This window comes from Carcharhinus amblyrhynchos, chromosome 5 (genome assembly GCF_965287045.1).
Source record: "Carcharhinus amblyrhynchos chromosome 5, sCarAmb.v2.hapA, whole genome shotgun sequence".
NCBI classification, from domain to species: domain Eukaryota; kingdom Metazoa; phylum Chordata; class Chondrichthyes; order Carcharhiniformes; family Carcharhinidae; genus Carcharhinus; species Carcharhinus amblyrhynchos.
The window spans coordinates 13,888,491-13,911,284 of NC_137328.1; the positions used below are offsets into that span (position 1 = coordinate 13,888,491).

A 22,794-nucleotide genomic window follows, 5' to 3' on the forward strand; every position below is an offset into this window, starting at 1 on the left:
GCCTCAGACAGAGCATATAAAGCACAGACAGTTCAGAGGTTACTGATTAGAATGCGAATCTTTACACCTAACCTGCTGTTCAAGTACTAAAGTGGCCGACAATGTGTGTGGAAAGAGCACTGATCACGGGTTAAAGAGATGTGTATTGTCTCCAGACAGCACACTGAGTGAGGTTTTGCAAACCCAGGCAAGTCACGGGGGTTACAGATAGTGCGACATGAACGCAAGATCCCTGTTGAGACCGTCCTCGTGTGTGGAACTTGGCTCTCAGTCTCTGCTCAGCGACTCTGCTCTGTCGTGTGTCGTGAAGGCCACCTTGGAGAACGCTTACCCGAAGGTCAGAGGCTGAATGCCCGTGACCACTGAAGTGTTCGCCAACAGGAAGGGAACAGTCTTGCCTGGTGATTGTTGAGCGATGTTCATTCATCCATTGTCGTAGCGTCCCTTTGTTAAGCTCGTGAGTTTACTATCAAATAAATCGGTTGGACTAAAACCTGGTGTTGTCAGACTTTTTACTGTGTTTACCCCAGTCCAACGCCGGCACATCCACATCATGGAAGTATTACGCCAAATATCAATCAAGTATTTATTAAGTAAACTTGCGGATGTTCCTTGTCTTTTCCTCAGATTCAGTGGAACCAAAATGGTTGTGTGTGTGCAAATTACTTTTGAAGAATCTGACTATAGCCTGAGTACAAAGGGACAATGATGATACTGAGAAGTGACAGGAGTGAAACAGAAATTCCATTTAACATAGCGACATTGTTTGCGCGTTGCAGGGACAGCTGACACTAATTTCCGGACAAGTGAAAACATAAATGAGGAGTTTTTGTTTTCTACCATGCTTGGATTACAATTTATCAATATCACAGCTTACACGGTCTGAATTGTTAGCCATCCATGTTTGTACATATGGCATCCACTTGAGTTCATCTGCATCAACGTATACCATTCCACACCTGCTAACAGTGGCAGGAGAGGCCACCTTCAAATCTTGTACCTGGAAGTTAACAAAAGCAATTTCTCATAAATTGGCCGTACATTTCTGCTACTGATTGTTATGCAGCAATCCGACTTAACAACACTGCAACTATAAGCCCCAAAGAATTTTGGGAGTTTGGATAATGTCAAGTAGTCACATGCTTGTCATAACCAAGCACACTGCTCTACTGATCATTTTAATGAGACCATCTGAAAAACATATTTTAAAAAATGAATGGGTTACATCTCCATTAAAAATGAGACCGTGACAGACACATCTGCCACTGTGATAGGGCAGCACAGTGACATAGTGCTTAGCACTGCTGCCTTACAGCAGCAGGGATCCAGGTTCAATTCCAGCCTTGGGTGATGGTCTGTGTGGAATTTGCACATTCTCCCTGTATCTGTGTGGGTTTCCTCCAGGTGTCCGGTTTTCTCTCTCAATCCAATTATGTGTGTGGGTTAGGTTGATTGGCCATGCTAAATTGACCCTAGAGTCAGGGGGATTTGCAGGGTAAACATCTGGGGTTACGGGAATAGGGTCTGTCCAGATTCAAAGGGCCGAATAGCCTCTTTCTGCACTGTAAGGATTCTATGATTCTTCTGATTCTATGATGCTACCTTTCACAATGGTGCTTGTGACATAATAAGAACAGGAATAGGCCATTCAGCTGCTCAAGCCTGCTCCTCCATATATTAAAATCATGCTTGGCCTGACATTCCTCAAGTCCACTTTGTTGCCCTTTCCCCATAACCCTCACTGATCAAAAACCTAACTGTCTCAAGCCTTAAGTCTGCACAAGGACTCTGCCCCCACAGCACTCTGTGGCAAGGAGTTCCAAAGGCTCACAAACATCAGAAGAAACTCCTCCTCATCTCAGTCTTAAATTGGTGCCCCTTTATCTTGAAACTATGCCCTCTGATCCTAGGCTCTCCCCTAAGGGGAAACACCCTCTCAGCATTTACCCTAACAATCCCCTTAAGAATCCTGTATGTTTCTTGTCTTTCTTGTTCCTAAAAAAGGATTCCCCCCCACCACTGCAGTTGCCTGGGCCCTTAACCATTTTTGACCCATTTCACTTCTGCCCTCAATCTGCTTCCCCTCACTTCCAGAACCAGAATAGGATTCTTCTTGTCCTCACTTTCAACCTACCATTCTCCATTCAAAGAATTATTTGTTGCCATTTTTGCCATGTCCAGCGTGATGACACCAGAAACACATGTTCCCCTCCCCTGTCAGCATTCCAAAGGGACCATTCTCTCCTTGACAACCTGGTCCCTTGCTGCTCTATCATCCCCAACACCTCAACTCCTTCCCATGCAATCACAAGAAATAGAACACGATGTTTTCTTTTCTCACTGCCCGGGGTGAAGCAGCGAGTTACTTGTATTTCTTTCCATTTATAGAATCATAGAATCTCTACAGTGCAGAAGGAGATCATAAAGTCTGCACCCATCACAATCCCACACAGGCCCCATTCCTTTAACTTCATTTATTTACCCTGCTAGTCCCCCTAACATTAAGGGGCAATTTAGCACGGCCAGTCAACCTAACCTGCACATCTTTGGACTGCGGGATGAAACCAGAGCTCCCAGGGGAAACCCACACAGTCACGGGGAGAACATGGTCGGCTTTGCAGAACACCGGTGCTCAATCTGCAGCACAGCCCTGACCTTCTGATCATTTGCCATTTCAATTCACCATATTGCCCTCATGCTCACATTTATGTCCTTGGCCTATTGTAATTTTCCAGTGAAGCTCGATGCAAACTGGAGCAACAGCACCTCAATGTCCAATTAGGTACTTTACAGCCTTCTGGATTCAATATTGAGTTCAACAACTTCAGATCATGATGTCTATCCTCCATTTTTCGATTCCATCCTTCCCGCCAAATGTCCATTTGTACCTTATAGGACCTACAGTGCACAAGGAGGCCATTTGGCCCTTCACGCCTGCACCGACAATAATCCTACCTAGGTCCCATCACAGTAACCCCACATATTTACAGTCCTAATCCCTCTGACACTGAGGAGAAATTTAACATGGCCAATCAACCTCACCCGTACATCTTTGGACTGTGGGAGAAAACCGGAGAACCTGGAGGAAACCCACGCAGACATGGGGACAATGTGCAAACTCCACACATACAGTTACCTGAGGCCAGAATTGAACCCAGTGCTGTGAGGCAGCTGTGCTAACCACTGTGCCACCAATTTACATGTTTTTGTTTTCAGGCAGAACTGACCTTTATCTTGCTGTTAATATCAACTCTGGACCAATGCTTTACTTATTTGCTACCACTGCCACTCCTTTTCCCTTTTGTTCCATGATATTAGTATTTAATCTCTCCTGCCCTTTAACCTGCCCATGACCTTCCCTTTTGCTCCATTGGACCCTCCAATTTCTCAAAAACACAAACTCAGCACCTCCCTTTCATTCAAAAACAAAATACTGAACACCAAGGGCCAGATTTTAGCATTTTACCATTGCAAAAACTTGGCAAAGTCAGGTGTGAGGCAAACAGCGCAATCCGTGCCTGTGTCTGCACCGATTCCCACTTTACCAATGCCCAAAAATGGATGTGATCGGGACTGCACCCAAAACGGGCACGACATCAACTTAAATGCATTTGCATGCACTTAAATTGAATTAATGGACTGCCCCCCCCCCCCGCCTTTACCTGCATTTCCCCCTATTACCGTTGTGTTCACCCGTCCAGATTCGGCGTAAAACAGACGTGCTCGGCAAAGGTCTGTTTCAGGCGCTCCAGCTTCTGAAGAGAGAGGTTCAGAGCTTCCAACAGCTCTTTAACTCAGATCAGTGGTTGGGGGGGGCAGGGAAGGAGGAGGGGGCGAGATGGTAGAGGGAAGGAGGAAGGAGGCCCTGATCATTCTCTGATGGGGGGGGGGGGTGGAGGAGAAGGGCCAGATGAATCTCTAGGGGTGAGAAGTGAGGGAGAAGGAAGTCGCAATTGGTCTGGATAGCTGGGGTGGGTGGATAAGGGAGACGGTTATGTTGTGGGGTGGGGCGGTGTCTGTGGGGGCCATCGATGTGGCAGGGAGCGTTTTTCAATTTTTTTTTTACTGCGCATGCGCAGTTGAAGGCTCCGGTCAGAGCAGCAGCATTTTGGGCGTGATAAGACCTGCCCTCAGCGCGATTCAGATTCGCGGCTTTTTTTTCAGGCTGAGTACATGGGGGGGGGGGTGCCTCAGAACAGGGATCTGAATCATGCCCAGATTCAGCATTTAGTATCAAAATGGTAAAAATCGGGCCCTAGATATTAACTCTGTTTCTCTGTCCATGGATGCTGCCAGACCGGTTGAGATTTTCCAGCACTTTCTGCTTTTATTGTGATTAAAGGTCTAACCTTTACGCTAAAAATGCCACAAGCTTGGAGGGCAGTAACCAGTGGAGTGCCACAGTGATCAGTGCTAGGATTGCAGTCCTTCACAATATAAATTAACGATTTGGAGGAAGGAACAGAGTGTACTGTGGCCAAATTTAAAGTTTATTTATTAGTGTCATAAGTAGGCTTACATTAACACTGCAATGAAGTTACTGTGAAAATCCCCTAGTCACCACACTCTGGATCTTGTTCGAGTACACTGAGGGAGAATCTAGCATGGACCTAACTAGCACGTCTTTGCGGATGATCCAAAGGTGGGAGGGAAGTCAGGCTGTAAAAAAGATATAAATAGTTTGCAGAGTTAGTGACAAGTTAATTGAGTGGGCAGAAAATTGGCAAATAGAATTTAATGTCGGAAAATGTGAGATTATTTATTTTGGAAGAAAGAATGAGAAGGCAGATTATTATTTAAATGAAGAGAGACTGTAACAAGATGCAGCACCAAGGGACTTGTTTGTAAAAACCAAAAAGCTAGATTACAGGTTCAGAAGGTAACAGAGACAGCAAATGGAAGGGTGGCTTTTATTTGAAGGGGGCTGGTGTATAAAAGTAGAGGTATTGCCGCAACTGTACAGGTATTAGTGAGGCCATATTTAGAATAGTGTACAGTTTTGGTCCCTTTCTCTAAGGAAAGATATATTATTAGAGGCAGTGCAGTTTCTCCCAGGGTGGTACTGGGTATGGGGGAGTTGCCATAAGATTAAACAGGTTGGATCTGTTCTCCTTGGAGTTCAGATGAATGAGATGTGATGTGATTGAAACATATATGATTCTTAGCGGGTTTAGACAGGATAAATGTTGGAAGAATGTTTCCACTCATGCGAGTGTGTCGGACTAGAGGGTCTGGTCACAGAATAAGTGGGTGCTCATTTAATACGGATTTCAGCAAGAATTTCTTCTTTCAAAGAGTGATGATTAGTTGTAATTCTATACATCAGGAAGAGTCAAAACATTATACATTTTTAAGGCTGAAATCAACATATTTTTCATCAATAGGGGAACTAAAAGTTATAGAGATAAGGTAGGAAAGTGTTAAATCAACCAGGATCCTATTAAATGATAAATCAAGCTCAAAGGTTTGAATGGCCTACTTCTGTTCCTATTTCTTATGGTCTTAAGATGTGGTACCACAATCTTGAGACATGCATAATAAACTTGCTTAGAATCACCTACCTCAAAGACCATGTGGATATACGGTGTAAGTTTAATCCGTTCGCTGTTTGCAAGGCACAGCATCTTGTTATCATCAAGGACAGTGTTCATATTCTCAATCCAAAGTGCATCAACCGGACCATCACAGATAATCCATTTGTGATCTTTACTTTCATCATTCACAGCTGCACGGACACTAAGTGCCATTAGTCCATCATTCCATTCCAAAGTCACGTTATTCACTTCACCATACAGTTCGCCCATGGTGATCGATTTAGGGTTTAGCACATACGTTTTCACTGGCTGATAACTGGGGTTCACCTCACCAGCACTATGCAAACTTCCAAGAGTGTCAGCCAAAACCTGGTAAACTGTAGTTTTGCCACTTCCAGTAGGCCCGACCAGCATAACACCATGCCTCACAATCATGGTCTCATACAACTGTATGACCTTTGCAACCATGTTAGGGACAGGCTGCAGGCCACGGTTCAACATGACGTCAATGGCTGTTTGCTGGAACGAACCATAGTCATGATCTGGAATAATAACTCCTGGAAATAAATCTGAAAGGATCCCACTGAAGGAAGGAAATAAAAATGTCACCATAGTCGACAGTCAAACCATTCCAAAGCTACGTACTATCCAAAAAAAAGTCACCATAGTCCATAATCAAACCATTCCAAAGCTAAGCACCATTCAATAAACTTAAGGTACCTTATTTTGTTAATGTATCCCACAATGATTTGAAGAACATACTGAGTCAGCATTTCTAAATTTTAAACTGAAACTATGGCAACATTTCAAAAGGATATGAAAATAATATTGCATTACTTATTATGATACTTCAACAAAAAAAAGACCTGCCATGTACCCAAAAAGCACTGCATCATCTGACAGAAATTTAGGTAGATTAGAATCTCTTAAGGCTCTAATTAGCACGACGTCCTCATTCAAATCTGGGTTCTCTCTCTTCAGAGACCTAAACAAAAGAAATGTAGTGGAATATTAAATTCTCTTCAAAGTTAGCACAGGCAACTAACTGTACATCAACAAAAAATTATATTTTAGACAAATAATCATTTTTACTCCAATGGAATTGGGTCACAGAGACAGATACATATCACAGTGAAACTCCCTTAAAATGAAACTAATAGCTACAGAACATCACATTTCCACATTATGAAGGTCATGTTAGTGAGCAGCCTTGTGCATTCTGGAATAGTATCATTCGCTACAATAGAAGCTATTATGACCTTAGGTCAACATGAGATCAAATCCATGCTGCTCCACAACATTTAGTTCTGCTTATCTGCATATTTTTACTGTATAACCTTTAGTTAGGGTTATTTGACATCCATCACCTTTCCTGCCTTCCTAACGGTCACACACTCTTTTGTGTTTTCCTCCTTGGATCTCACCATTGCAGTTGAAGTGTTTTCTTCATTTGGGGTGCACATCAGACACGATGTTGTTCTTTGCCTAACTTTTCAGTCACTATGATCAACTGTTCCATACAACACCAATTCCAACTATACTCCTTGTGAATCCCTATGTAAGGTAATCACAGTTCCATCTACTGAACAGAGTTGAAGAACACAAATGTTTAGATAATTGCTTTACAGACTTTAACTTGGATAAAGTTTGTAAATATTCATGCCATTGGTATACCATATACACCAATTGAGAGGAGAACCTGGATTGAGTTTAGTTTTATTTAGTTATTTATCTTGGGATCCTGCAGTTGCTGACAAAACTAGCATTCATTGCATATCCGTAACTACCCTTGTGAAGTAATTGTGAATGACTGCTTGGACTGCTGCAGTCCATATGGTATAGGAAAGTTTCATGATTTTGAGCCAGCAATGGTGGAGGAACAGCAATATACTTCTAAGTCAAGAGGTGAATGAGCAGATGGTGGTGTATTCCACATGCCTGCTGCCCTTGTTCTAAATAGTAGAGGTTGCAAATTTGGAAGGTGCAGTTGAGAAAGGCTTGGCAAGCTGCTGTAGTGTGGCTGAAGAGGTAGCCATTGCCACCTGATAGTCTCTTTATGGGTTAAGGAGTGCCTAAAAAAAGAGGGCATCTCTCTCCTGAAGTTTGCTGGGATGCTGCCAGATTTCACAGAGACAGGTGGTGGCTCTTAAATTCAATGGTCTCCTGGCAGGTATCTTGCCTGTTGATGGCAATATGGTCACGCCAGCAGGAAGATGTCGAGCATTGTGCCCAATGATGCACACACCATTTTATCAGTGTTCCCACTTCCCACATCTTTGCCAAAGGGCTTATAAAATTCCTGATTTATTTTCCAAGGAATGTGTGACCTCTTATTCTTGGGTAATAAACCGTACCAGCTAACATTTACCATATTGAATGTATTTGCTAAGTGTATGCCCATTCTACAAGTTTATTAATTGCTTCCAGTATTATGCTTTCCATACTGATTATACCCCGAATTTAGTGACATCCACAAATATTAAAAGTGTGCTTCTGATTCCCAACTCCAAATCACTGATGTTAATAATTGTATCAGAGCAAACCCTTGTGGAACACCACTTTCCAATTTTTGCCAGTCTGAGCAACTAGTCTCCATTGTTTGTTTTGTAATTAGTTTGCTACCCATTCTGTTGATAATCCTGATTCCACATTATTTGGCTCTAGTCATGAGGGTGCAAGGTGGGTGCCTTACCAAAAGCTTTTGAAGATCCAAAAAATACCTTTTGCCTTACTCTTGTCAACCCTTCTATTACTTTGAAGAATTCTATGAAATTAAGTCAGCATGATCTTCCACTTCGAGATCTATGTATGGCATTTTTGATTTCTGTTTCCAAGTACAACTTTGAGCAAGGATTTCATTAGCTTTCCTACAAGCTACATTAAGATAATTGACTTATCCTGGATTTGGGGGAACTGCCACAAGATTAAACAGGTTGGGTCTGCACTCCTTGGAGTTCAGAAGAATAAGATATGATGTGATTGAAATATATAAGATTCTTAGGGGATTTAGACAGAGTAAATATCTGAAAATGTTTTGCCTATGTTTTTCAAAACAGGAATTCCCCAGTCATTTGCCATAATGTCCTGTTTTCATGAAATATATTTAAGAGTGTCTCTGTCATCTTCGCTTGAACTTATTGTAAATGTCTTTAGATCACAACTAATATTTTCACATTGACTTAATTTATTACAGTTCAATTTCCAAATCCAAATTTTGCTTCATCTGAAGGCCATGAGGTAGATTTTTAACTTGAGAGGCCTGGATGTAAAACCCCTGGAGGGGCCATCCGTAATAGAACAGGCGAACTTTCATTACTATTGATTCCACTCAAAATCATACGGTTCCTTTAATGCTTAGTTGATGTGTATTGCCATCAGCTTTATACCTGGGCAACAAGTAGAAAATCTACCCTCAATAAGTTCATTTTTCCATCTATTAAAAGCCAAAGTTAAACATGTTTGCTTACCCAGCCATGACAAGCACAGATTTGACTGCTCTCATACCAAAATCATAGTGATCCTGTTGGGATAGTTGCTCACTACATAATTTGTACATCTGGGTCATCTTTCTGGCCAAAACCTTGCTGGATTCAAAACCCTCCGAATACAAGATGACCTATTATACACAAAAACAGATAAATAAGCAAGGCTCATGGGAGCTATAAGTCATATTTATTATTAACCAAAAGAAAAATTGCAGGTAATTCTCAGCAGGTCTGGCAGCATCTGGAAGCAGAGCAAAAAAAAACTGACACTTTAAGTCCAGCTGACCCTTTGTCATAGCTTTGGGGCTTTGATCCACTTTGATCTGGACTTGAAATGTCAGCTCTTTTCTCTCCTTACAAAACACAAGTAGAGAAGGTTGTGAAGAAAGCTTATGGAATGCTAGCCTTTCTAGGAAGGTGTATAGAGTATAAGAGCTGCTGTCTAATGCTTCAGTTGTACAGAACGTTGGTTAGACCGCATTTGGAGTACTGCATCCAGTTCTGGTCACCTTACCCCGGAAGGACGTGGAGACCCTGGAAAGGGTGCAGAGGAGGTTTACCAGGATGTTGCCTGGCATGGAAGGACTGAGTTACGAGGAAAGGTTGGAGAAACTGGGGCTCTTCTCCTTAGAAAGACAGAGATTAAGGGGGGATATGATAGAGGTGTATAAAATAATGAAGGGAATAGATAGAGTCAACAGTGGTAGGCTTTTCCCTAGATTGGGGACAATTACGAGAGGTCACGATCTAAGGGTGAGGGGGGAGAAGTATAATTTGGATACGAGAGGAAGGTTTTTCACGCAGAGGGTCGTGGGGGTATGGAACGCGCTACCGAGTAGGGTGGTGGAGGCAGGCACGTTGGACTTGTTTAAGGTTTACTTAGATAGACACATGAGCGAAACAAGGATGGAGGGTTATAGTAGAGGGTACTAAATAGGGTCAGAGCCTCGGGACGACACTGGAAATGTAGTATTACATGTTAATGTTTTGTCTTTTTATTCCACAGGTGTCAGTCCACCTTATTGTCAAACGAGGGGCATGCACACGGTGGATCGTGCGTGGGCTGCTCTTGGAGGTTCCGGGAGTGGCCTAGTACTTCGTGTCGGTGTGTGTGCTTGATCCTGGACCAGCAGACGGGCACCACAACAGCTCAGTGACTATCACTGCTAGGTGTGCAGATACATGGATTTGGGCCTGTGTCTGTGGGAGTTTGCGCATTCTCCCTGAGGTTGCGTGGGTTTCCTCCGGGCGCTCCGGTTTCCTCCCACACCCCAAAGATGTGCTCTTAGGCTGATTGGTGTACCAAATTGACACTATTCTCCCCTGAATCTGGCTACATTAGGGGTTCTATTCACATACACACAGGGCAGGGTAGGTGTAGGAAGATGCGGCGGCGCGGGCTCATTGGGCCGAAGGGCCTGTTTCCCGTGCTGGGTTGCTCTTTGTTTTGTTTGGCCGAAGTTATTTCAAATTAAGGCAGCTAAACCAGGTTAATATACAGCTCAGCCATTATCTAATTGAATGGTTGAATTTGATGGGGTGAATGGTCTAATCTTGTTCTTATGAACCAATTAATGCCCAAACGATTTTTGTTTTATTCAATCATGGAATGTAAGCATCACTGCTCAGGGTGGCACATATTGCCCATCTCTAATTGCCCTTGAGAAGGTGTTGGTGAGCCACCTTCTTGGATCACATCAAATCATCTTAAAAAGAGCAATTGAACAGAAACTGCTCAAGGTAAAGGGAAAATATTCCATCTGTTCAGCTGACTTCATGGCATCCATCCTATTACTTCAACGATAAAGAGCAACATAAAAGGAAAAGACATAAACAAGTGCATCTGTTCAATCACCTCAGCAATAAGGGCATAGTTTGGAACCATCATTGCAATAGGTCTAAAAAGAGCCTTGAGATTATCTGGTAGTTCTGTCCTTCCAGCATATCCAGGGTTCATAGTAATGAACGCTGCGCAAGACATGACCAACTTGATTTCTCTACCTTCAAACATGAAACGGGTGAGCTGCAGAAAAAGGAAACAAACAACAATTCCTTTACTTGTGATTTTTCTCTTCTGATTTTATTCAGTCATTCTTTTTTAAGATGGCAACTAATGGTTGGTTGCACAGGTATCAAAAACCTCCACAGCAGTATCATCATTCTATGTCTCTGAACCTTAGCAAAGGTTGATTTGATTTGATTTATTATTATCACATGCAATAATATACAGTGAAAAGTACTGTTTCTTGCACGCTATACAGACAAGAAACAATACTTTTCACTGTATACTAATACATGTGACACTAATAAATCTAATCAAATCAAATCAACATTTGCTAAGGTTCAGAGACATAGAATGCGAGCAGACTATTTAAGCAACCACAATCAAGGCCAATTATTCCCTCAACCAACATTCACACAATGGAACACTTAGCTAAGTTTACATGGAATATACAGTATACAAAAGGCCATTTAGCCCACCACATCTATGCCAGTGTTTTTGCCACGTATGAGCTGCATCCCATTTCAGTCATCTTGACCTATATATTGTATAAAGAATAAGGATTAATGGACAGCAATCAAGAAAAGGGCAAAAAGAAAAAGAATTTGCATTTCCATAGTGCTTTTAATATCCTCAGAATGTCTCACAGCATATCAGAGCCAATTGAGTACTTTTGAAATGTGGTCACCACAGTAATATAGGAAAATGCAACAGCCAATCTTAGCACAGCCAGATTCCATAAACAGCACTGAAGTAAATTATTAAATTTATTTATGTTGTGATGTTGAATGATGGATAAATGTTGCCCAGGCACCAGGAAGATCAACTACGCTACTTCAAAAAGTGACAAACTAATACCAAAGTTTAACATCTTATCCTAAAGTCAGCAGCTCTAGCAGTAGAATGCTGAAATGCCAGCCCAGATTATGAGCTCAAGTGCCTGAGATGGTGCTTGAAACGGGGAGGCACAGCCTACACAACAGTGGAATTGGACTATCATTTTACTTATTACTTCACCGTAAGAGCAGCAAAGAAAAACATAAATGCTGTTTACGTTGTTTTGCAAAGCTTCCACTTCTACCGAAATTATGGTCACTGACTGGGAGAAGCCCTTTCCCTCACCCCAGTGGAAATTCACCCATATGTTCTAATGCAAAGTTAAGTCTGATTATTAAGACTGATTAGTATCAGAATAATATGGTACCTTGGCTGCTTTCGCATTTCTGATGGTGATGAGCTGCTGTGCAATGACAGAAAGTACTTCAATATCAATCCGGTTGAACTCATCAAAGCAGCACCAGGCTCCTGACTGAGCTAAACCACTGAAAAAACGTCCCATCATCTGGAAAAGAACATAGTCATTATGCATTACCTTACAACAGCAAAAATTAATGTCGCTAACGAAAATCGTATGCTTTGTTCCTTGTGGCATGCACAATAATGTACGCTTAAAAAGATTCAGAAATTCTGTCCACACATTCATTGAAATTTCCTATTCTGATCATTAACTCACCTTATAATCTAAGCCTTCAGAGCAATTAAACACAACACACTGGATGGCCAAGGCCTTTGCAAGATCTTTGGTTGTTTCTGTTTTCCCAGTCCCAGCAGGGCCAGCTGGAGCTCCTCCTAGATCTAACTGCAGGGCTCCCATTAGGCAGAGGTAACAGCGGTCCTAAGAGATCCAAGACAACTTAATCAGCCAAATTTCTGAACAAACTACAAACATTGCACAAAAAGATGAACATAGACTGAATGTCTTTCCCATTTATAAAACAGGCTACACAGTTTTGTTACTTTCCCCTGCTAGCAGCATTTCTCTTGTTCAAGTATGCAAATAATTTTTCTTACTGATAAAATGGAGAACATAATAAAAGTTGGCCAATCACTGAGGGCAACATCAGACTTTAGTTAAGCTGCTTGTCTCGTTTCACTGTGCATAGACTTGCCTGATGGAAGAGGCGCTGTGCAATTAAAAAAAATTAGATCAGGATACGATGTTGTTGTTCGTCCATCGTCATTGATGACGACCTCAACACCATTAGTCATTCTGGTTGCGGGTGTGTCTGAAGATGACTGATCAAGCCAATTTGGGCACGGAATATCCTGCACATATTGGACAGACTTGTGTAGACACTGCAGTTGTTGCGCTGGTGGCTCTGGACTTGCACAGTTCACGCTTAAGTTGTGCTTCAGCAATACACCTTGCTTCGTGAGCTTGACAGCCTTTGTGGATTAGGCAGTGCCAGGTAGGGTGGTTTTGTGCCAGCGTTTCCCAGGTGGTCATGTCAATGTCAAGCGACTTCAGGAAGGCTTTGAGTGTGTGCCTTTGAAACATTTCTTCTGTCCTCCATGTGAGCGTTTTCTAGCGTTCCCCAAAAACGAGCTGCTTGGGTATGCGCTCGTCTGACATATGGATGACATGACCTGCCCACTGGGTCTGTGCTCTCATCAGCAGTGTGTGGACTCATGGTAGACTTGCTCTAGAGAGAACTTCTTTGTCTGGTACTTTGTCTTGCCATCGGATGCATAATATTCTGCGAAGACAAGTCAAGTGGAAATGATCGAGCTGTCTTGCATGCCTTTGATATTCAGTCCACGTTTCATGGGCATACAGGAGGGTAATGAGTACCACGGCACTGTACACCTTCAGTTTTGTTGCTGGGCTGATTCCTCGACATTCCCATACAGCGGAGCGCAGTCTTCCAAAAGCAGAACTTGCCTTTGCTATTCTGCAGTTAACTTCTGCATCAATAGTCACTGCTTGGGAGAGGGTGCTGCCAAGATAAGTGAACTGGTCCACTGCCTGTAGTTTCTGCCCTTTGATTGTGATTATGTGTTTTGTGTACAGTACATGAGGTGCAGGCTGGTGCATGACTTCAGTCTTTTTAATGTTGATAGTGAGTCCGAAGTTGTCACAAGCCATGGAAAATTTGTCCATACTGACTTGTATCTCTGGCTCTGAGCCAGCATACAGGGCGCAGTCATCGGCAAAGAGGAGATCTCTCAGAACAGTCTCCTTCACTTTGATAATAGCTTGAAGTCTTCTCAGGTTGAAAAGCTTTCCATCCACTCTATACTTGAGGCTGATTCCAGCAACACTGTCCTGGAAGGCAACATTCAGCATGGCAGTAAACATCATGCTGAACAATGTGGGTGCGAGCACACAGCCCTGTTTGACGCCATTGGTGACTGGGAATGCCTCAGAGGATTCTCCGCCATCCTGTATTCTGGCCATCATGGAACTGGCGTACCATCTGAATGAAATCGATAAACTTCGGATATGGCCTAGTGGCGCTATTGTTAGACTATTAATCCAGAAGCTCAGCCAATGTTCTGGGGAACTGGGTTTGAATTCCACCATGGCAGATGGTGGAATTTGAATTTAATAAAAAGCAGCTGGAATTAAGAATCTACTGATGACTGTGAAACCATTGTCAATTGTCAGAAAAACCCATCTGGTTCACTAATGTCCCGTAGGGAAGGAAATTTGCTGTCTTTACCTGGTCTGGCCCACTTGCGACTCCCGAGCTACAGCAATGGGGTTAACTCTCAACTGCCTTCGGGCAACTAGGAATGGGCAATGCCAGCCACTCAGCGATGCCCATGTCCCACAAATGAATAAAAGAAAATCACAATCTCCGTAGCAATGTTCATAGTAAATAATGGAGCCATCACTCTTCCTCAAGTTTCAACATGACCTTCTTACCACCACCAGAGGTGTTGTTAGAAAACGAGACAGTCCTTTTACCATTAAAAAGGGTTGAATTTTCACATTGTTCCAACAATTGCCAGCAAAAATATCTAGTCATTATACCATTATTGTTTTCCCCATTTTCTCCCCATATTAAATTTCTGGTCACTGCCGCTTTCAGCGAATATACTTACAGTAAGTGGTGTAATGACCAGGCGAGGGGATGCTCCCAGGTACTCATAGCCATATGTGTAATTAGATAAAGCCATCATAGCCACACAGTTATCTACATCAAGATCCCAGTAATAGCGTAGCTGCCTCTGCCACTCAAAATTATTTACTGTATCCACCTAGCAGAAGAATGAAAGACTGGTTATCATCAACAGAGAAAAATAGCAACTTAACCAAGTTTGTTCCACATTGTTAAATGTCTTCGCATCCCACTTTCAAATGACATTAAGTGTAAGACCAAAATATATGGATATTTTAACAACTGTTCTGCTTACTGACGGGCAACACCTGCTATTCACACTCATCACCAGCAAGAATGGGCCTGTAGTAATTTTAACGGCTGGGTTTCACCCTTCCAACCAATAATTTAACATTAAAAGTGAAGATTGTTTTAAAGTTTGAAGTTTATTTATTAGTGTCACAAGTATGCTTACATTAACACTGCAATGAAGTTACTGTGAAAATTCCTCTAGTCGCCACACTGCAGCACCTGTTTGGGTACACTGAGGGAGAACTTAGCTTGGTCAATGCACCTAACTGACAGTCTTTCAGACTGTGGGATGGATCTGTGGCACCAGGAGGGAACCAATGGAGACATGGGGAGAACATGCAAACTCCACACAGACAGTGACTCAAGACAGGAATTGAACCCGGGTTCTGGCGCTACAAGGCAGCAGTGCTAACCACTGTGCCACCATGCTGGCCTGAGGCAGTTAGGATACATATTGAGAATGAATGGATATAATGCTTTACTATTATATTTCTCATAGCTTTCATTCTATCATATATCTTTTGTGACATATTATTTTGCTTTTATTTCTCCACTTATGCATGAAACTCTCAGCCTTTTTATTTCATCGCATTTAGTCTCAGTTGGAAGCTGATCAATCTGCATTCCTAGTATCATGTATTTCAATATCTCTCAAGGTTAGTTCATAGTTTGATCTATACCCATCCTACAAGCATTGGAGCACACCTTCCACCCCCTCAACAAGCATTGCGGCACTCACCTATTCCACAGAATGCCCCCCCCCACCCACACCCAACGGGGCTCTCCAGATGATCCATCTCAGCACAGGCCCCTGTCACTGCCACCCTGGCACTAATTAATTGAAATGTCTACGTTGTTCTTAAGCTTAATTGGTAGCACTGATTAGCACTGCTGCCTCACAGCACCAGGAACCCGGGTTCAATTCCGATCTTGTGAGACTGGCTGTGCGGAGTCTGCACATTCTCCCTATATGGATTTCCTTTGGGTGCTCCAGTTTCTTCCCACAGTCCAAGGATGTGCAGATTGGGTGGATTGGCCATGCTAAATTGCCCTTGGTGTCAGAGGGATTAGTGGGGTAAAATGTGGGGTGACGGGGATAGGGCCTGGGTCAGATTGATGGGCCAAATGGTCTCCTTCTGCACTGTAGGGATTCTATGATTTACTTTTTAAGGCGAAAAAGACAAGAATGAACATTAATATTACTTTCAACAATGAGGCACTGGTCAGACCAACAAAAATCCTTGGAATGCTAGATACCTTTTCTGCCACCAGTTCAGTGACAATGTCTCTCGCGTGAACATCAATAGTTATAAGTGCAGTCACAATACTTCGATGCAGAGTTAGGAGCTTGCCTCGAACCAAAGCAGCCAGAGCATTAAGTCTCTATAAAATAGATATAACACCATTATGTACCAGCCACAAAGTGTCTCCATTAGTATAAAATTATTGAAATCTTCCACAATACTTGTTAGATACTCAAATCAAATTATTGCTTCATAATAGATCAAGGGTGACCTGATGTGGCTTCAAAGAATAAAAGGCTTTATTACAAAGAATATATATACAAGATCGTACTAGATTACAATGCGAACGCTCTACTTAACTCCCTGGCTTTAATATAGAGAGAACAGTGTGGAGATTGAGGAAGCAGTCCCTCACTGACCTGTGGAATGCAACCTCCTTCTGATTGGCTCAGCTATCCATCAGGATGATCCATAGGATTCTTGCCAATCATGTGGCCCTCAGGAAATGCCCATCTGCTCCCCCCTTAAAGGGCCATGCTACTTAAAGGGCCACGCTACTACACTCCTTCCAATCCAAAATACTCCCAAGGAGAAACAAGGAACAGGGTTAGTCAGGTGCACAACAGGCTCTTATGTAAAAATGGAATCAGGAAGAACCACTCAAAAACTCATCAAAGATTCAGTTGGTCCAGAGAGTTCCTGGCTCTGGTAGAACACTTCAGTTCAACAGTAGGCTTGTCTGCAGTTAAAGAGCCAGGTTGGACAGATGAGAAAGACAGATTCATTAATCCAGAACCTAATGACTCTGCAAGCTTCTGACTCCTCAATCTCCACAACATTGGTTGTCCAGGCTACACATTCCCTATCGAAATCCCAGTAACCAGACTTGGTACCTTCGAACTATCTGCAGGGATCACCTCTGAATCCCCTATGTCTATTACTGCTCTCCTCTTTAAGGGGTTCACGTGTTTCCTAAGCCTGTGGTTTTGTAACTTCATGAGGTAGGAGACTAGCCCAGTTCCCTTTGCAGTTTTACCAGTCACCTGTCCCAGGCCTGCTGTGAAATTTCTAACCAAGATTGCATTCTCCACTTTAAACACTCTGTTCTTCCTATATGAAAGCAAATTATTGCGGATGTTGAAAGCTGAAATAAAAACAGAAAATGCTGAAAATCTCAGCCAGTCTGATTGCATCTGTGGAGAGAGAATAGAGCTGATGTTGCAAGTGTTAAAGTGCCTCAGGTTTTTAAGATGAAATGTCTGATTGGTTCTTTAGAAGAAGACATCATTTAGGGAAAGGAATTGAAGCTTACAATAGGAACAGCTGAAGAATTTTAAGCAGAAAGTTGTCATTTTGCCTTCTGGATCTCATTAATCAGGATGTTGAGCTAACATCCTCTCTATACAGCATCCAGCAGCTAGGAGTAAACTTGCTTGACAGAATTTTGCGCGCTACTTCAAGGTTGTCGCCATTTCTCTCCCTACACCTAGTGCACAAGGCAGATATATATCTGGTTCCAAAGCTTTTTTTCCTAGAACAAGTCACTAGCCAGAGGTTGATTGCTTGAGGGTAGCACTCACACCAAGCGTGGCTGACAAGGAGTCTCTCCCACCTGCCACTGGCACATTTTAGAAGGATTTTGCAGGCTGATACTCCAACTGTTTGGCTAGTTTATGAATGCACCTTCCGTGGCCACCAAGTCTGGGCATGGGACTTAAACCCAGAGCTTCTGACTCAGAGGCAGGGACGCTACCCGTTGTGCCACAAGACCTCGGCGCTACTTCAAGGTACAACACCCTCCACTATTTACTAGCTAACGGGGGTTTGAACAGGACTTTTGAAACATATTGGTTACTTTCTACGATGTGTTGTAAGCCATCAATAACATTCTATTGTGATGATAGCAGTTGCTATAGATATAAATTTTTTTGCGTGTTCAAGAGGAATGCTTAAAGTTCAGCTTAATGCGCTGGGTCATCAATATGTCTAGTAGGAATACTGCTCAGATGCTGGGAGAGCAGAATAATTACTCATTTTACTCATATAGTGTTTATTTAGGATAGAGCTAACGGACTTTTGTTTACAAAAAAAAGGTTTCCTGGGTTTTTGTAAACATTTGGAAATATTACATTTGGTCTCCACATCCAATTCATTTACATAGATTGTGAATGGTTGTGGATCTAACACTGATCCTTGCAGTATCAGTCTGCCATCTTGAGAATAATCCATTTATTCCTACTCTCCGCTTTCTGTCTGATAACCAATTCTCGATCCATACTCATAGGTTTCTCCCGTCCAATGCTCTAATTTTATTTACTAACCTACCGTATGGAACCTTATCAAAATCCTTCTGAAAATCCAAATTCACCACATCCTTTGGTTCTCTTTTATCTATGCTACAATATCCTCAAATAACAACAAATTTGTCAAACATGATTTCCCTTTCTTAGATCCAATGTTGACTCTACCTAATTTTAACATTCCTTTCTAAATGTCCAATTATCACAAGCTTAATAATAGTTTCTAACATTTCCCTTACTACTGACGTCAAAATAACAGGTCTGTAGTTTTCTATTTTCCCTCTTGGGAATAAAGTGTGAGTTTGGTCTTACGGGCAAGATGAGCTTGGAAAAGGCTTGATGTAGATAGGGACAAAAGTAGAGAGGCAAAAAGGTCCGGAAATAGAATATAGTGAGCATGAGGAAGGCTTTGGGGGGAGAAGGGCAGGGTTTGATACAAATTCAACCTGCGATTGTTGGATATAAGGAAAACTCCAACTAAATATGAAGGAAAAAAATGGTATAAAGCTCTTAAGTGACTGCACTTCTGAGTGATTTTGCCTCCTTCTGTCATTCCCATTGTGTGGTGAACAAATTATACAGCACAGCAAATCTCAGAATTTGAAGCAATCATAAGAGTTAGAAATATAATTTCTTGTAAATGCAACTTGGAAGCAGAAGTTATTACTTTCTCTATTTAAAAAAATTCATAAATACAGCTAGAAATCACCTCAAAGTTAGTTTTTTCAAATTCAGCCGTGACAGCAATACGATTGTGGTCACCCTCCAAGCAATGGTGCAAATCACGGCACCACATCAGCTGTGCAATGGTCAAGATAACCTGAAAATACATCCACAAAGACTAGTTAAATAACCTGGAATGTGAACTCATTCAGAATAAAATATAAAAGTCCTTTAAAAAAAACAAATGAAAGTTGGCACTGGAATCATGGTATCAGATGCTTTTTACAGCTAAAACCTCCATCTTCAGGTCTTGAATCATTTATAAAAAATTAATTTTTTCTGTGATGTGTCCTTGCATCTGAAACTGCAGCACTTACCCAGCCACCCTCCAATTATACAATATAATATTCCAGCTTTGCGGAGGCATTAGCCTAGGTGGCACTCTCACTAGACTATTCAGCCAGAAACTCTGCTAATGTCCTAGGGACCTGGGTTCGAATCCTGCCATGGCAGATGGTCGAATTTGAATTCAATGAAATAAAAGTCTGGAATTAATTATCTGCTGATGACCATGAAGACATTGCCAATTGATGGAAAAACCCATCTGGTTCACTCATGTCCTTCAGGGAAGGAAATTTGCTGTCCTTACCTAGTCTGGTCAACATGTGACTCCAGAGCTACAGCAATGTGGTTTACTCACAATTGCCCTCAGGCAACTAGGGATGGACAATAAATGCTGGTCAGCCAGCAACTCACTCATGTCCCAGGAATTAATAAAAAAAAACTTCCTGGACCTTTTCTAATGTTGGAAAGAAAATTCTATACCAGCCACAAAATACTCATATTCGTATGTTCCCTTATCACAACTCTTAGAAACATCCCGAGAGATTTCACATTCAATTAACATTCTGCAGTGCAGTCATTGCAATCATACAAAAAAAATCCCCCATTTTGCATTAGATTGCATAAATAGCAATATGATGAATAAGAGTCAAGTTGTTTCTGGTAACATTACTTCAGGGAGGAAGACCTCCTTAGACAGCCAGTCTCTGCAGCGTTAGATGCTGTAGCAGGCAGGACTGGGACTGTATAAGCAGTCCCTGGAGTCTGAGTCCAGGGATTCCAGAAAGAGGGAGTTTCTTAGGTTACCAGACCGTAAGACATGGTTGCGTCCCACGGAGCTGCTGATGGAATCTCATTATCATTGACTTCCCTTGAACCATATTGTTTTTGAGAACCTCCCCCATACCCTGGAACTCCCCTCCACCAGCCTAGAAATTGAGGCTGATTGAGAAAAAGCCTTTTAAGGGTTAAACTAATGGCCGCTTAAGGGCCACAACTGGGGGAAGACTGGGTGGGCCATCTGAGGCCTTGCTTAACCCAGCAAAAATTGCAGAGGTCGAGACAGATGGGAACCCAGCAGGAAGCCTATTCAAGGAGTTTTATGCTCAACTCCCCCATCTACATACCTGCCAGAAGGGGAGCGTAAAATCCTGCCCCATGCCCCCACGCCTGTCTGTTCTCCTCACTTTTGCGAACACAAAATGTCTCATGGTAGAGTTATCATGGTAGAATTCCGCGTCAGATGCTTCGCATACTTGTACAACATTCTGTGTGCACTGTTGTAACAGGAGTTGACTGGCTTAAAGGTAAATATCTGTATTCACTAAAATGTAGTGCAATTGTAGTAGGTGGTCACATTTGAACTTTTTGGATGACAAGTCCTGCCATAACATGTTAGCTATTCATAAAAGAACAGGAGTTTGCCCAGTATCCAAGCCACCATTCCTCCTTAGTGAAATGATAGCGGGGCAGATAGTGGCAACCCCACCAACTCTTTGGGATGACAGGAAACCCTGCCACCCTAAAGATACTGGCTATGATTTGTTATTAAAATAGATACAAGTTGGTGAAGGAGGCACACCCAGGCATGTAACATGACTGCCATGTCAACACCAGACTGGGTGGCATTTAAATCCAGCTGATGGGTTGTGTGTGTCAAAGATAGGAAGTTCGCTTAAAATAGATGGAGCGCAGAGGAGATGAGGAATGGGATTTTCATAACAGTAAAAGGACGAGACATGAGCATTTTGGTTGCAAAAATAAGGAATATTGTTTGGCTAATAAGAATCTAAATGAGGCAGAGGGTCAAAGGAATTTAGGAATACAAATACATACATCATCATCTGTACTCTGTTGAAGGTAGGTCCTGGTTCATAGTTTTCTCCATAACTGTCTGTCCTGTACCAGACTCTTCATTTTTCAATTACGTGCTTCAATTTTCAATCCATACAGCATCAGTATTCTTCTCCTTTCTCTTTTTCTTTTCTTTGAAATCTTCTCTCCACCACGTATCTTAAGGATTTATTTTCTCTTAAGATGTGCCCTGTCAAGTCTCTCTGCCTTTTCCCAGTTACATTCAACCGATTTCTTTGCTCATTCACTCTCCTCAGCACTTTATGATTTGTTTCTTTTTCTAACCAGCTGATCCTTTCCATTCTCATCCAAACTCACGGTTCAAAGTTATTTAGCAAGTTCGCCCCCTCTTTCTATGAGGTCAAGTCTCAAGTCTATACAAAACAACACTTCAATTAAAGTTCTGCACAAGTCACTTCTCAAGTTGTTGGTTTAGTGGAAGGAAGTGTATTATTGGATAAAGACAAAACTCAGGGAAACAACAGTATGGATGCCAGTTCCCCACAGATCATGCATTAGAGAACACTTAATGGGGTTTTGCATAGAAAAAAGGCTATAAGATGTTCACATAGAAATGTTTGGCACATTTCAGGTCTATCAGAAAGCCAATTGCCATTTTCAAGAATCATAAGAACATAAGAAATAGGAGCAGGAGTAGGCCAACTAGCCCTTCGAGCCTGCCCCGCCATTCAATAAGATCATGGCTGATCTGTCGTGGCTCAGTTCCACATTCCCACCCTCTCCCCATAACCCTTAATCCCCTCTCTTATCAAAAACCCATCAACCCGCGTCTTAAAAATATTTAGCGAGGTAGCCTCCACCACTTCAACGAGCAGAGAATTCCAGAGATTCACCACCCTTTGAGTGAAGAAGTTCCTCCTCAACTCTGTTCTAAGCCACCCCCCCTTTATCTTGAGGCTGTGCCCCCTAGCCCTGCTATCCTTTCTGAGCGGGAAGAGTCTCTCCACCTCTATCCTATCCATCCCATTCATCATCTTATACGTCTCAATGAGATCGCCCCTCATTCTTCTAAACTCTAACGAGTACAAGCCTAATTTATTCAGCCTCTCCTCATAGCTCAACCCCCTCAACTCCGGCATCAGCCTAGTAAACCTCCTCTGCACTCCCTCCAAGGCCAAAATATCCTTGCGTAAGTACGGCGCCCAAAACTGCA

At 42.3% G+C, this 22,794-nt stretch overlaps 1 protein-coding gene across 1 annotated transcript in view; it reads right to left on the reverse strand.

The window, feature by feature from the left end:
* The window catches only part of dnah6 (dynein, axonemal, heavy chain 6), a 300,004-nt gene that overhangs the window by 173,543 nt on the left and 103,667 nt on the right, over positions 1-22,794 (reverse strand). Inside the window, exons 26-35 of the mRNA XM_080188484.1 lie at positions 19,471-19,581; positions 16,475-16,600; positions 14,910-15,065; positions 12,535-12,696; positions 12,226-12,363; positions 10,875-11,042; positions 9,002-9,150; positions 6,412-6,519; positions 5,562-6,117; positions 878-1,000 (exon numbers count right to left, since the gene is read on the reverse strand). Coding sequence (XP_080044610.1) covers positions 878-1,000; positions 5,562-6,117; positions 6,412-6,519; positions 9,002-9,150; positions 10,875-11,042; positions 12,226-12,363; positions 12,535-12,696; positions 14,910-15,065; positions 16,475-16,600; positions 19,471-19,581 — 1,797 coding nt within the window. The remainder of the gene's footprint in view (positions 1-877; positions 1,001-5,561; positions 6,118-6,411; positions 6,520-9,001; positions 9,151-10,874; positions 11,043-12,225; positions 12,364-12,534; positions 12,697-14,909; positions 15,066-16,474; positions 16,601-19,470; positions 19,582-22,794) is intronic.